General features: G+C 49.1%; 1 protein-coding gene across 4 annotated transcripts; it reads right to left on the minus strand.

Moving 5' to 3' along the window:
* Positions 1-3,579: 3,579 nt before the first annotated feature.
* Positions 3,580-12,905, minus strand: LOC101768309 (nuclear transcription factor Y subunit A-5). 4 transcript variants are annotated; one of them, XM_004954035.4, is made up of 5 exons: positions 12,729-12,905; positions 7,233-7,339; positions 7,027-7,110; positions 4,471-4,641; positions 3,580-4,349 (listed from the first exon to the last, which is right to left on the minus strand). In XM_004954035.4, exons 1-5 carry the CDS (start codon positions 12,766-12,768, stop codon positions 3,942-3,944), a joined length of 810 nt encoding a protein of 269 aa, XP_004954092.1. In that variant the 5' UTR covers positions 12,769-12,905; the 3' UTR covers positions 3,580-3,941. The 4 variants fall into 4 exon arrangements, with proteins under 4 accessions (XP_004954092.1, XP_022680997.1, XP_022681003.1 ...); XM_022825262.1 differs by having other exon boundaries at positions 4,471-4,644; XM_022825268.1 differs by lacking the exon at positions 12,729-12,905 and having other exon boundaries at positions 7,219-7,339.
* Between the last annotated feature and the right edge of the window lie 278 nt (positions 12,906-13,183).

Below are 13,183 nucleotides of genomic sequence, written 5' to 3' on the forward strand. Positions count from 1 at the left end.
AGTACTAATTGACAACTGTAGTAACAGACGTCATTGTGATCATTTAGCATAAGGTCATGACGGAACTGTATCTTGACGCAAGGAAGAGGGGCTCGGTTGGTCGAGGATATGTAGATCGATGTACCCTTATGCCACCAAGTTCAAGTCCGGCAAATTTGTGTTGCATACTAGACCTGTAACAAAGGAGCAAGTTATGCCGAAGTGTATTAGCTTAACTTTATAGTGTGTTTATTCTAACACATATCATTACAACAGAACACGGATAACAAATCCTGGTTCAGTTCTTCTCTAGTAAAGTTAACAGGAAGCACAAAAATGCACTCCAGAATCGGTTTGAGAGGTTGGTACTCTGTTGGTTACTGAAAGCCTGAAAGTCTGAAACTACACACACATGCAATCTTTCACTGTTTAAGCCAGCTGATTGCTGAGCATTGTGCAGTGCTTACAGATTTACAAATATTGCTGAGCATTTTCCTGTCAAGAAATGCATTCTGAATTTCTGATTGGTTGAGGTGAGGATTTATATAGTGGCAGATCCCAGGCTGCACTTGGTGTTTCTTGATTCACTTCGATTTTCTATGAATTTGGAGGGTTGATTTTGCATGTGCTAGATGCCTAGATTACATCCTAAAGAGAGAACAACATGACTTCTGAGTTGTGAGCATATGGCACCTAAATGATTCGGAGCAGGTTACCGTTCGTACAAATAACAACAGAAGCGAAATGAGAGATATTTCTGTCCACCAGACCACCAGACGCCCCCATGGCAGTTGCGGTTGGTGGTGACGGACGAGACAAATGCGCGCTCTCTACGGAACAATCCGCCATTGCCGGCCAAACGCGAGCTCAAGCGCCGCTGCTCGTGCTCGCCCGGCTTCGATGGCGACGAACCGGGCGCTTTCCTGTTCTTGCCGCGGGAGGAAGAGCAGCTGACAGCTGATCCGAGTCTCAGCGTGGGATGATTGGGATGGGTAATGCTCTAGCTTCCGGCTGGAAATGAAGGTGGGAGGACGACCGTGGCGGCCGCCGGTGCCTGGGCGGTGGGAGGAGCCGGTGAGAGGAGGGAGAGAGACAGGTGAGCCCAAGAAGGGGCCTATTTGTAAATATATATAGGTCTTTCTGCAAAATATTGGATTGCGATTATTAGTCGCGATCCAATATAGGGGGTTATATATAAATATTTGGATCGCGATTCTTAATCGCGATCCAAATCAGGGGGCAATATGTAAATTTAGGGACTCCGACCAGGTAAACGGCGAGGTCGCTCGCCGCCGCCGGCGAGGCGGCGTTCTCCGCTAGCCTGTCGCCATGCACCCCTGAGTAATCCTCTTCCTGTTCAAGATCCCACCCGCCACATCATCCCTCCGCGCGCCGGTCATGACCCTAGCTCCCCTGGAGATGCTCACGCGGCAGCGGGCAGCGCAAGTCTCCCTGGAATTCAGATTTGTGATGCCTATGTCAGAATTCAGCGAACGTTTCCGTTTGGCGTTGGCACATTGTTCTGGGCTGAATCCTTTAGCTGGCCACACTGTTTGCTGCTTAGCTTCGTGCTGGCAGATAGCACAGGTGCACAGATCAAGACTGAAGACACTGTAAGCAGCAAGATAAGCAATCCAAACCATTCATTTATGATCATTATTCATTCATGTTTTTTTATGGAAATTATTCATTCAGATTCAGGGCAATGCCGCGATAGAGTACGGAGTCCATTTCATAGACTCATAGTAAGGATGCTTGTTGGATTTAGACACTGATCTTGACCTCATCACGGCCGGCTACCCACCTGCATACCACGCGTGCTGAACCTGACTCTGCCTCTGTTCTCAAGAGCGCCGTCCACGACCCGCGCAGCCGCGCTTGTAGATGCCGGTCTGCCGCACGCGCGCCCATCGCCGTCCACCGCACCGGCCAGGCGCCCTCCCTCTGAGATGCCGCCGCCCTCGTCCTGAACATGACACGCCGCTGCACGCAAGATCCTTCAAGGGCCTTCATGCCCATTGGTGATCGTCTGACATCCCCCGAGTACGAAGAGCGGGCCGCAAAAGCAGAGGTGCTCCGGCGAGACAATGAAGTCGGCAAGGGAGTCGGGGCCATCCAGGCCTCCAGGAAGCACGGATGTCGGCTGGGCAGCTGAAATATGGCGGAAGCGCGACAACGCAGAGAGCGACGGTGGAATGAGCTATTGCAAATTGTGTAATCCTTTGTGAATTGCGATGGCGGCAGGCAGCTGCCGAGGATGCCGCCGGCACCAGGCCGTCCCGCGAGGTCCGCAGACACATCCTCGTCCGTGCAACGGCCGGAGAACTCCACGAAGGATCATTGGACGCAGGAGGCGGCCGCGGCGGGGGTGGACCCTGGGGGTGGACGGTAAATGAAATACCGTCCACCCTTTGGGGCTATGGCGGCCGTTGGATCGAGCTTCTGCGGCTATTATTGACCCTCGCCCTCCGTCCGTGCACCATCACTACCTCGCCTATGAACCTGTAACTGCCACTGCCCCGCTCGCGCGCCCGCGGCGAGGAGCTCCGTTCCGCTGCGGACCTTCTCCCGGGTCAAGGCCACGTCACCGCCGCCGGCCGCGCGCAGGAACCTTCCCAATCGAGGTAGTTGCCAACACCATGCAGTCCATTGTTCAGTCGTACCAGTATTTGCAAAGTCCATCAGCCTGGTGGTTGTGATCTTCGCCTGACAGTCTAGGCCATAAACAATGTCTAGCCGGCGCTGCTGTCATGCTGAATTTTCGTGATGTTTCAGTAATCTAAACGAGTATTTTCATGAGCTTGTTTGAGTTTGCAGATGCCGAATTTTTGTTGAATCAGGTGGTTCTGTCATTCTGAACCTCGGCGGGACTACACACACATGCAAGATTGCACTGATTAAGCCAGCTGATTGCTGAGCATTGTGCCTGCAGATTGACAAACATTGCTGAGTGTTGTCCTTTCTATGCGCATTCTGGATTTCTGATGGGTTGAGGTGAAGTTTTATATAGTGGCAGATCCCAGGCTGAGCTTGGTGTTTCTTGATTTGCTTTGCTTTTTCCATGGATTTGGAGAAACTGAGGGCGCGTTTGGATTGAGGCCGGCAGATGCCAAGCCACTATTCGGCCATTGACCGTGGGTGGAGGCAGCGTTTGGATGACTGACGCGATTTGGCAGGGCACTGTACAGGCTGCCTATGCGCAGTTCATTTTGCAGGTCGTTCACGGCCAAATTGGGGCGGCCGATTCCTTCGCCAGATTTTGGCCGACCGAAGTAGTTTGGCAGGGCACGCTAGGGCCAAATCCAAACACGCCCTGAATGCGAGATTACTGTGGAACATGAAACGCCCCACATTTTGGGTCCTAGTCAAGACATGAACAAACAAGGATAGCAGATAGCACAGTTTTCAACTAACGTTTTTCTGTCAATGCTTTCCAAGCAAATTACTGATACCTTGTGTCCAAGAGTCTAGAAGTTACTACTGCTTGTGATTTAGACTACGAAAAGCAAAGAGAAAGCACTGCCAATAGTGATCACTCTGCCCATGGATAGTACTCTAAGTGATATGGTCGTGTTGAATATAGTAGTATGATACAAAGCATTGGTAATACCCTTATAAATAACAGGCAGGTAGACAGGTCTTGAATTCTTTGACACAATCTGTACCACTAATTAACACTACATCAGACTGTATGAACAGAAAGAAGGGCAAATCGTGCAGCATAACGTACAACTATCACCATAAAGCATATGGGTTTATTGTAACACGTACACACCAATGCAACAATAGCAGTGTTCACCATCAAGCCCTGACTTATGGGCTCTGCAAACCACAACACAGGATGAAACATTTGGTAGCTTCTAACACACCAGAAATTAAGCCAAGGATGAATTGCCTGAGAGACCGTGACACTGGACGAGGACACCTAGAATCCTGGATCACCAACTAAGGTTCCCAAACCGTCATCTCATAACTGGAACCCTCTGCTGAGTCCCTTTATGCATGCCGGCTTGCGCACTTGCCTGCCCAAAATGGCCAGAGAAGCTGAGATGATGGCTTGGGTGCTGGAAGAAGGCGTCATCTCTGCGCAACATTGGGGTCACGGTGAAGGCAGGAGCTGAAGCAACAGCCTTCTTGCAATTGTCATGTGAAGCCATTGCTTTGGTTGTCGGCATAGCTTGATTTCCAGCTGTGCCACCACCAAGCCGTAGATGAGTTGAACCTGAGGAGCTTGTGCCATTTGCGGTGGACCTAGTGGAGGCAGTGTGAGACTGCTGCTGCTGCTGGAGCTGCTTAGTATTGAGGAATCGTCCACCGGAACCTCTTGCCCTCTTCATGGCATGAAGATGCCGAGACTCATGAAGGTAAGGCTGCCATGCAGATTATATCCGATATTAGGCCAAGCATAAGAGATTGCAGATAAGAAGTTGAAAGAAGAGCGGACGGATGAGACAACAAGATCAAAATAAAAATGGGACTAATAACACGGACCTTTCGTGCTCTGACTAGCTTGTTCTGAGCCTCTAACTTAGCACGTAGCTGTCTTCTGCGAAGTATCCCGTGATATTGTTTCGGATTCACATAAATGGGCTCATTCTCTGCTAATTCCAAAGGCAACGGAATTCTTGCAGATGTCCCCCCACCAGCAATTTTGGGATGAAACTGCTTTTTATGTACAACTGATCAGACAAACTCACAAAACTGATATTGTTTTACTAAAAAAATGCAGGTGAGCTGTTTAATGGACGGATGCCTCAAAGATATGTGGATAACTCTGCACTATAGGTGGTTTAACATTGGAATATAATGGAATACTAGAGAAAAGATTTGATGTCTTGATAACACAGGTCAATTTTTTTTTTGAAACGTAACACAGGTCAATTTATACAGGTACAAACAGCAGCAACCATCTAAACTGTGCTATATGCGTGTATGAGAGTTGCCAGAACGCTAGTACCTGTGGACACAGAACGCATCGGTGGCCAGTGTTCTGAAAACGGTACTAGACCAGGGAGTTGAGCAGACATGGCACCCACTCAAGTATTGTTTTCACTTGTCAACCCGGATATCAAAATCTACTCTGCCGAAAACTAGCTAGTTTAGTTTAGATTCTCACAAGGAGCTTGAGAATCAATGGAGACTGGCCATTTTCTATGTGCTAAATAGTAGAAAGATTTATGGAACAATGTATGTGCGTGAGTAGAAATGCAAAATTCTGGCTAAGAGTAGCGCAAATAGACCAAAATCAAGTGGCATCATCCTTGCCTTCAAGATACTATTCATCACTGGAGAATAGAAACAGCTGCAAGTAGCTTATATATTACTTGCCCCGTCCGCGACGGCCAAGGGGGTGCCTTGGGGGTCCGATGCTGTTTGAATCCATCGCACCAACCAGAAAGTTGATGATGCCCTCGAGGACCCGCCCGGAGGGAGGCAGCGCCGCCCCACACCAGCTGACGCCTTCGCTAGCTATCAAGTCGTACCGGCGCAGGGTGCGCAGCGCTGCGGCCCGTGACAAGGCCGCCCTGCCACCACCAACCTTGCTCAGCTTTGAGCAAGCCTGCGACCCGACGACGGAGTCAGCCGAGGATCAGGAGCTGGATCCATCAGGCGAGGCTCAGCCGCCTTGCGAGCCGACCGCTGAGCCGACAGAGCCGGGAGGATCTCTCGATTCCGAGCTGCGCGTGGTTCAGGGAAACGAAGCCCAGTCAAGCAGAGGAACCGGCCCAAAAGCTAGACGGCCCAACATCGACCCCACGCCGCGGAAGCCTGGAGGAGGCCAAGGCCGCGACAACAGCCTTCCTCGCCAGCGTCAGTCAAGCACTCCAGGTGCCCCTGGCGAGCATGCCAGCCAGGGGAGGCGCTGCCATGGCATCGTCGGTACCGGCCACACCAATTCAGTCCGGACCTCGCCGTAGCGGAAGATTGGCCAAGCAAACTCTGAACTCCACGGTTCGTGCATCCAAGAAGGGTGAGGTGCTCGTCATGCGCAAGCTTGGCCTTTGCTCCACTGATGGACCTGCGCCAGACCAGCCTCACCCTCAGTTGGCTTCGATCTTCCAAGGGCCGCTGGACGCAAAGTACTTCTGCGCCATCAGGGACATCTTCCCCGCTGCCCAGGCACTTTCAGATGATGATCTGAGGGCGGTAGCCGTTCAGCTGAGCGGGGCGATCAGCGTCTGTTGATCAGCCGGGCGCTGCCACTTGGTCGCCATTCTTCATGGATCAGCAAAACTACAATATCCTCGTGCGAAATACTCGCGGATTGTATGTGCGATGTCGTCGCGACAATCTCCGCAAGGCTGATGTCGACAAGATCGAGTTCCTTGACGAGCTGCGTTTAATCCAAACCTCCATTGGTTGCACCTGGATGATCGCCGGGGACTTTAGTCTCCTTGACGCATCCAGCAGCTCTGGGCTGACCGGCGACAGCAACGGTTGGTCTAGGCTCAGGGGATCATGTACAACATTAGCTAGCTATTGTGTGCGTGTTTTTGGCTGTATAAACGCCTTATGTGTAATGTGTCCGTGTGCGTGTGCCTGGTTTGGTCTGCGTTGTAACCAATAATTTCTTCTTAATACAAAGACACGCAGCTCTCCTACGTGTTTTCGGGAAAAAAAAGCTTATATATTACTAGCAGAGTAGCCATATGTTTCCCATTACAGTTATGACCTATACTTGTCAGGGAGGCTGTGCTTTTGAAATAAAAAAGGCAATGTAAATATGCTTCCGAGAAGAGCTTGTGTTGAGTTGATAGCTTATGCAAGGAACTAAGGATCTACCCAAACAGTGTCTGCTTGAAATGGAAAATCAGTAAGGCATTAGGCTACTAGTCTGCTTAAGTTTCTACATTAGATTGTAGTACAATGGACAGTTCTGATAAAATAACAGAATCGATTCAGAATGAACTGAAAACTATGAGATTGCCCAAATTATTAAATGTCATCATATAAAATTTGAAGATTGAAATGCTAAAATATGCCATCAGCACTTATGTTCAAAGCCCTTGAGAGAATTTAGTGCAACAATTTATTAGAGGGGCATACCACAGTGGCAGCACTGGCGCGTGACCCATAGGCTGCCCAAACACCTCCAGAGCCAGAATCATTGTATGGGTATGAAACGCAAGCCTGGGTACAGAAAACAATCAGATGTAAACAATAGGGACGAACTCTCAAAATTGTTTAGCTAGAATAGTGACTTTAACAGTGTTGAAAACAAATAAAGTTATGGATCACCATGTGAGTCTTACTATTGGCTGGACGTAGTCAATGTCTTGACTTGCAAATAGAGGTTGCTTATTATCAAAAGTTAAAGTTGATCTCATGTGATCATTAACCATTTTCCTTAAGGAGTTACCTGATAAAAGAAATGAAGGCATTATTGCACAGTGTAAGTTACTAAAAGAAATTTCAATGTAAGCCGATGCAGCAAAAGAGAAGTAATAATGTAATATTCCAAAAAATTGAAATATTGAATTGAGTGAAATTTCAAAAACTTAAAACTTTTTATTTGAATTCTGTGCTCATTTGAAATGGAAGAGAAATTCTACTCTCTTCTAGAAATTCCCTAATAAATTAAATCTCAATTTAATTTCAGAATTTATGTGCTAGTTTGATTTGGCTCTTTTTGGATTTTGTTGGATTTAAAAAATGAGTGTGTTTAAATTTTGAATCTATACAAAATTCAAACTAAATATAAATAAAAACAAAAACCTAACCTAACATCTAACCCACTAGGCCGGCCCACAACCAACCGGCCTAGCCTGCCTAGCCTCTCTCGCAGCAGCCCACTGGATCGGCCCAGCCAGCCCCACCGGCCCGCCAGGCTGCCGCGACCCTCTCCCTCTCCTTTCCACCATTGACGCGCGAGCCCCACCTGTCAGCCACCGTGCCCCTATTGCCCCTTCTTCCACCTCGCGTCGTACGCGTCCGATGGGATGGGCTCGCCGGCCGCGTCCGTGCTGGCGTGCACTACCTTGCCCGCACGCGCGCCCGTGACCCTTCCCCACTCCTTCGCTTTTGCGCTGGAGGCCGCGGATGGCCACCACGCCACCTTGTCTTGCTGCCGCATCTCAGCCGCCCGCTCACAACCGCTGCACCCCCCAAGCCTTAGCCCTAGCCGCTATATAAGGAAGCAGATCCCTGGCCTCTCGCCATCCATATGGGGTTTTCCCCTTGCCGCCACCACGCTCGCTCGAGAGGAGAGAGGGGAAGGGAAAGGAAGAGGAGGAGAAGGGAGGAGAGGAGGAGAAGAGGAAGGGAGGCCGCGTCGGAAGGAAGATGAGGCCACCGTCGTGGGGAGGAGCCGGAGCCGCTGTTCGTTGGAGCAGCTACCGCCGGAGCGAAGCCAAGGACGCGCTGCCACTGTCGCCGTACCGCGAGTCACCACCGAGCCGGCCACGCTCTACTCCTCCACCCCACCGTGAGCATCGCCGCTCCCTCTTCTCTCTGCTTTGGCACCCATGTTCGGCCTTTGAGCCACCGCTCCCTCTTCTCTTTCCTTTGGCACCCCTGTTCGGCCTTCGAGCCACCGCTGCTTGTCGTCGCCATTGTGCTACCGACCTTCGTGCTACGCTTCTTGTGCAGGTGCCGCCGCCGCCGTCCAAGCAGCCGCGCCCTCGCCGCGGCCCTAGAACCCCGGGGCGCCACGTGCGTGGCTGGCCGTGCTGTGGGCAGGGAGCTTTTCCCTGCACCGCGCGCACGCGCAGCCTCGCCGCCGCACCCTGCCTCGCCGCGGCCAAAGGCAGAGCCTTGGTCGGGCTGCAGCCACGCCACGCCGACTGTAGCCTCGCTATGCCGCGCCGTCGTGCTCCCGGCCATGACGTTGTGGGCGCGGTCACCACGCGCCCTTAGCCGCGACACCGCGCGCCCGCCTCGCCGCCGTCCGCAGCTCCGCCAGCCAATCAGGCGAGCGCCACACGCTCGGCTACATGAGCGTGGCGCACGGGATTCGGTGTGCGGATCCCGGGCTAACCCTGTGCGGCCACGTGTGCGCCACGTGGCAGTGCCACGTAGGATAGGTTGGCCACGTGGCTGCCACGTGGTGCTGACGTGGCATGGGCTGGGCCGCACATGGGGCCCACTGACCGGTGGGGCCTAGTTGATCGCTGACCGGCCAACACCGTCAACCGACACGTGGCACCCTCCCGTGCTGCCACATGGCATGACCAGAAGCTGACACGTGTCACCCTCATTAATGCTTTTTGAAAATTAATTAAGTAATTAAATAAATTCTTTAATCTTTAAAAATTCATAACTAATTCATTGGAACTCCAAAAAATATGAAACCAGTTGCATTAAAATCAAGCTCGTGCTGTTTATAGCTAGTTTGATGTTATTTGGATCTTCTAAATTTGGTTTTCTTGGAGTTTTTGCCTAGATGTAATGCCGATTAATTTATATTGCATCGTATGTCATTTTGTTCAGACCCAAGCTACGACCCGGAAGACTCTCAAGACCCCGACTACACCGAGGATGATCCCAACGACTACAGACAAGGTGTCTTGTCACTCCCAATCATATAGATCCTATGCATGCTTAGTTGTTAGTGCTTTATTTATGATGCTTGGATGATGATTGACTGCATAGTCCATGATTCTAGCCATACCTTGATATTTGTTTATCCTTTTTTCCTTGTTACCTACCTGTGGGCTAGCTACAGACCCCTAGCTAGTCCACCTTACTTATATCCATATACATGCTTTTGAGTTATAGATGGGTATATGCCATGGATTTGGGGATGGGGTTCCTTGTGCACTATCGCGTGTGTTTTGGGTGAGTGTGATCCCTTGACGTGTTTTGGCGGGAGCGAGCCGCGGTTGGTACTGAGGAGTGCCTTGCTAGGAGAGAACATTCTAGTCTCTCTCCACCCCCCTGTGCCTGTGGCTAGTACCTTGTTTGACACTGAGGAGTAGGTGGCGTACTTGTACGTTGCAGGTGCTTCGGCACATATTTTTGTGGAGTTGAGTGCTCGCTCTTGGCCCCTAAGGACCGAGTCAGTATAACCATGTTTCTTTGGACTATATACGTACATACCGTTCACCTTGTTATGGGCGGGGTTTGGTTCAAGACTAGTGGTGGATAGTGCTCAGCCCGTAGGCAGATTGGAAGATCAATGTAAGGAGTTCGAGGCATTGACCTGCTCCAACTAGACTGCACCCCGCGTGTGGGTAGGTTTCACAGCTTCGAGGTCTCCGACTGGTGACGGCGTGCCCTGCAGTCGAAGATACTACCAGACTCGAGGGAACAGGAGAGTGCTAGCCACCTACTAGGGCTCCAGCCGTTAGGTGGGGTCTGGACAACTAGCTACCGTTCAGGCTCCATCAGGGCGGGTACAGATGTACAACCTCTATAGAGTGTCTAACCTATAGCTATAGTCCATGTCCAATGGTATGGACAGTCCTCTGATTTGTTACTCTGACTAGACTTTATTATACTTCTACCTTCCCTTTTTTAGATAGGCCGGCGTTTGCCGTTGAGATGTGAGGGGAGGAAGCTCTTACATCGCCTAGTGTATTTGGGTGCTGGATTCTTAGGTGAAGGATCTAGTGGTTTGTGACGACTTCCTTGATATGAGGTGTTGACCTCGAGGATGGTATTGTTTGATGCATCCTTGATTGCAGCTGCAGCTGCTGCATATACATCTACAGCCATATATAGGTCGAACCATGCATATAGTATTATTTTTCCCTGTTTTCTTGGCTTGCTGCTTTTGGGAGTTGACATGGCTTGCCCGCTTCTCGAGTAGATGGTGACTTTTCAGGGTCGGAGCCCGACTACGACTTCGATAACGACGAATGGGAAGACTAGGGATGGTCCTCGCTCAAGTCGCCTCTAGAGTTGTTGTTCGCCACGCTACGTGTTACCGCTGCGTAGATGTTTTACCTTTCACGATTAAGTCTTGATGGACTTGTACTGGCATGTGCCGAAGTGTTGTACTCGATATCTATGATATTGTTACTCTGTTGCTATTCTATATTTCTGTGTTGGTATGGATTTGTACTATCTGATATAGGGATTCGCATGTGATAGCCTTCCTGGGACTAGCACAGAGGTGTGTAGGCTTGAATTCTCGGAAATGGGAATTCGGGTCGTTTCAAATAATATCCTCTGAAATATATAGTACTTCTTGATTATGTGTTTCTTATACTAACAGAGTAAAGATCAGAACTGATATCTTGTCAGTGTCATTTAAGTTCCATGTAGTGTGTTATATCCTGTGTAGACTAGTCAGTTCTGCCTATTTTGGGGAGCTTTTCCCTAGTAAACTAGAGCAAGAAAACAGTTACTCCAGTGAAAAAGAAAGTAGAGTTGTAGGGTGTGTTGCCAAACTCTTAATTTTCACTAACAATATCTTAATGGATATTAAGACTGGCCATTTCAAAATTATATGGGTACACAGTTACCTTTAAAAAGCAAGTCATATTTTTGTAGTTTTTTAAATACCAAATTGACACTTGTTTGTGACATGGAGGGGAATCCCACAGAATGGTTAATTAGTTACTCAGCAAGAGCAGAAAACAGTCTGTGTTGCTTGGGAACAAGCATCTTACTACTCATGACAATTTGGAGTCATGTGCTTGTTAATGTTATGTTGCTCACACCATAAACTTATGCTCAGAAAAGAAGATGATGCATACACACATATGCCTCCGAGGTCAGTGTTCGTCATGCATTATCGTCGCTTAAGACAGACTCATACATGGCGGCCAAGTTTGGCTTCTCTTACAGCTATGGGGGTGAGACCCCATTTAACAAAATAACTCTTCATCTGCCATTAAAAATATTATATAGCATAGCATAATGAGAAATATAACAGTTGCCATGCTTGATCTGCATAATGCACACTAAACAAGTTGGATAAGCTGTCTAGCTTCACCTGAGAACAGGCCTGACCTCATTCGTTCTTTTAGGCAAAGATCAGCAAATCAAAGCTTCAAGAGACTACAATAGTTAATAATTTCACTACCTACGAACATATATATGTATACACACATAACAAGGAAACCTGCTAAAAAAATGTATACATATGGAAAGACAAGAGGGAAGGGGAAAAGAACAAACGAAACCTAAAGATGAATGCCGGCCGTATACGTAAGATTAGTAAATACCATCAGTATATGATCCATAAAACATGTTTCAGACCAAACAACTGCAACTAACAAGCACATCTACGAAAGGTCAATACTAGGCAATAACAGAACATCTTTAACAAAACTACAACAATTCAACAAAAGTATATACAATGATATGATCCCAAAATTCCAGTAACATGCATATAGATCACAAGACGTAGTACAAAGACTACAACAAGTCAAGAACAACTCCTAGTTACTAGCTAGTTCATGGTAAGGAAGGCAAAAAAGCACCATGTCTACCATCGAGTTTAACTTAGAAATGCTCCATCGCAGTGACATCCAATAGCAGCGTCCCAAGTCCAGAAGACTAGTCAACCTGTGTGTCCAGAGGACATGCAAGCAACCAAATCTGCTAGCACACATAATCCCATATCAAAAGAAGACGCTAGCTCCAAAGAACCCAACCAAGATCCTAAAAGATTCAACAAGTTTTAATAGTAATTACGCAAACATCTAATCCACCGTTTCGGGGATCAAGAACGCATGTGGGGAAGAAACACGCTCCAAGAAAGCAGGTGTAGGATTAATTACGAGCGCAATCCAAAAGGCGGATCAACGCAGCAAGAAGGATGCTCATACTAGTCTCATGGCGGAGAGAGAGATGGAAACCTTTGGAAGCGGAGGAGGAAGACGAAGAGGGGAGAAGCATGGCTCCCACGCGCCTCCCTCGGTGCGTCCGCCGAGCTAGCAAAGCTGCTCTCTGCGCCTTGCCACCTCCCGGCCGTCCCTTCCTCTGGACTGGACTCTGGACCCTGCCCCCTCAACTGCATCACTCCACTTGCGCCGTTCTTTTATTCCCTCGTCTTGTTCCAAGGAGCCCCCACAGCTCCTTATTTTATCGCGATTTTGTATGCCCACATGGCCACATCCAGCGTGCCACTTTTTGCTTTGGCGAGTGGGGGCAGCCAGAAACACTAGACAGCAATGGTTTCGCTACCCGAAGGCAAGGTTGTATTCCGGCTTTGCAGGTTTATATCAGGAACAAGAGGGTGCAACTGTTATTTTTAAGTGTGGTTGTTGGTTTTATCTCAGCGTAGGGGACCAATTTGTATCTAGATTCTAGA

The sequence above is a fragment of the Setaria italica genome, chromosome I, assembly GCF_000263155.2.
Source record: "Setaria italica strain Yugu1 chromosome I, Setaria_italica_v2.0, whole genome shotgun sequence".
In the NCBI taxonomy this organism is placed as follows: Eukaryota; Viridiplantae; Streptophyta; class Magnoliopsida; order Poales; family Poaceae; genus Setaria; species Setaria italica.

What these genes read in the sequence shown, in the direction of transcription:
- LOC101768309 (XM_022825262.1), bottom strand. Translation starts at nt 12,768, where the DNA reads ATGCTTCTCCCCTCTTCGTCTTCCTCCTCCGCTTCCAAAG. An exon ending in GCGCCAGTGCTGCCACTGTG is followed by an intron (nt 4,645 to 7,026) that starts GTATGCCCCTCT and finishes GTACATAAAAAG; the next exon opens with CAGTTTCATCCCAAAATTGC. An exon ending in AGCTAGTCAGAGCACGAAAG is followed by an intron (nt 4,350 to 4,470) that starts GTCCGTGTTATT and finishes TCTGCATGGCAG; the next exon opens with CCTTACCTTCATGAGTCTCG.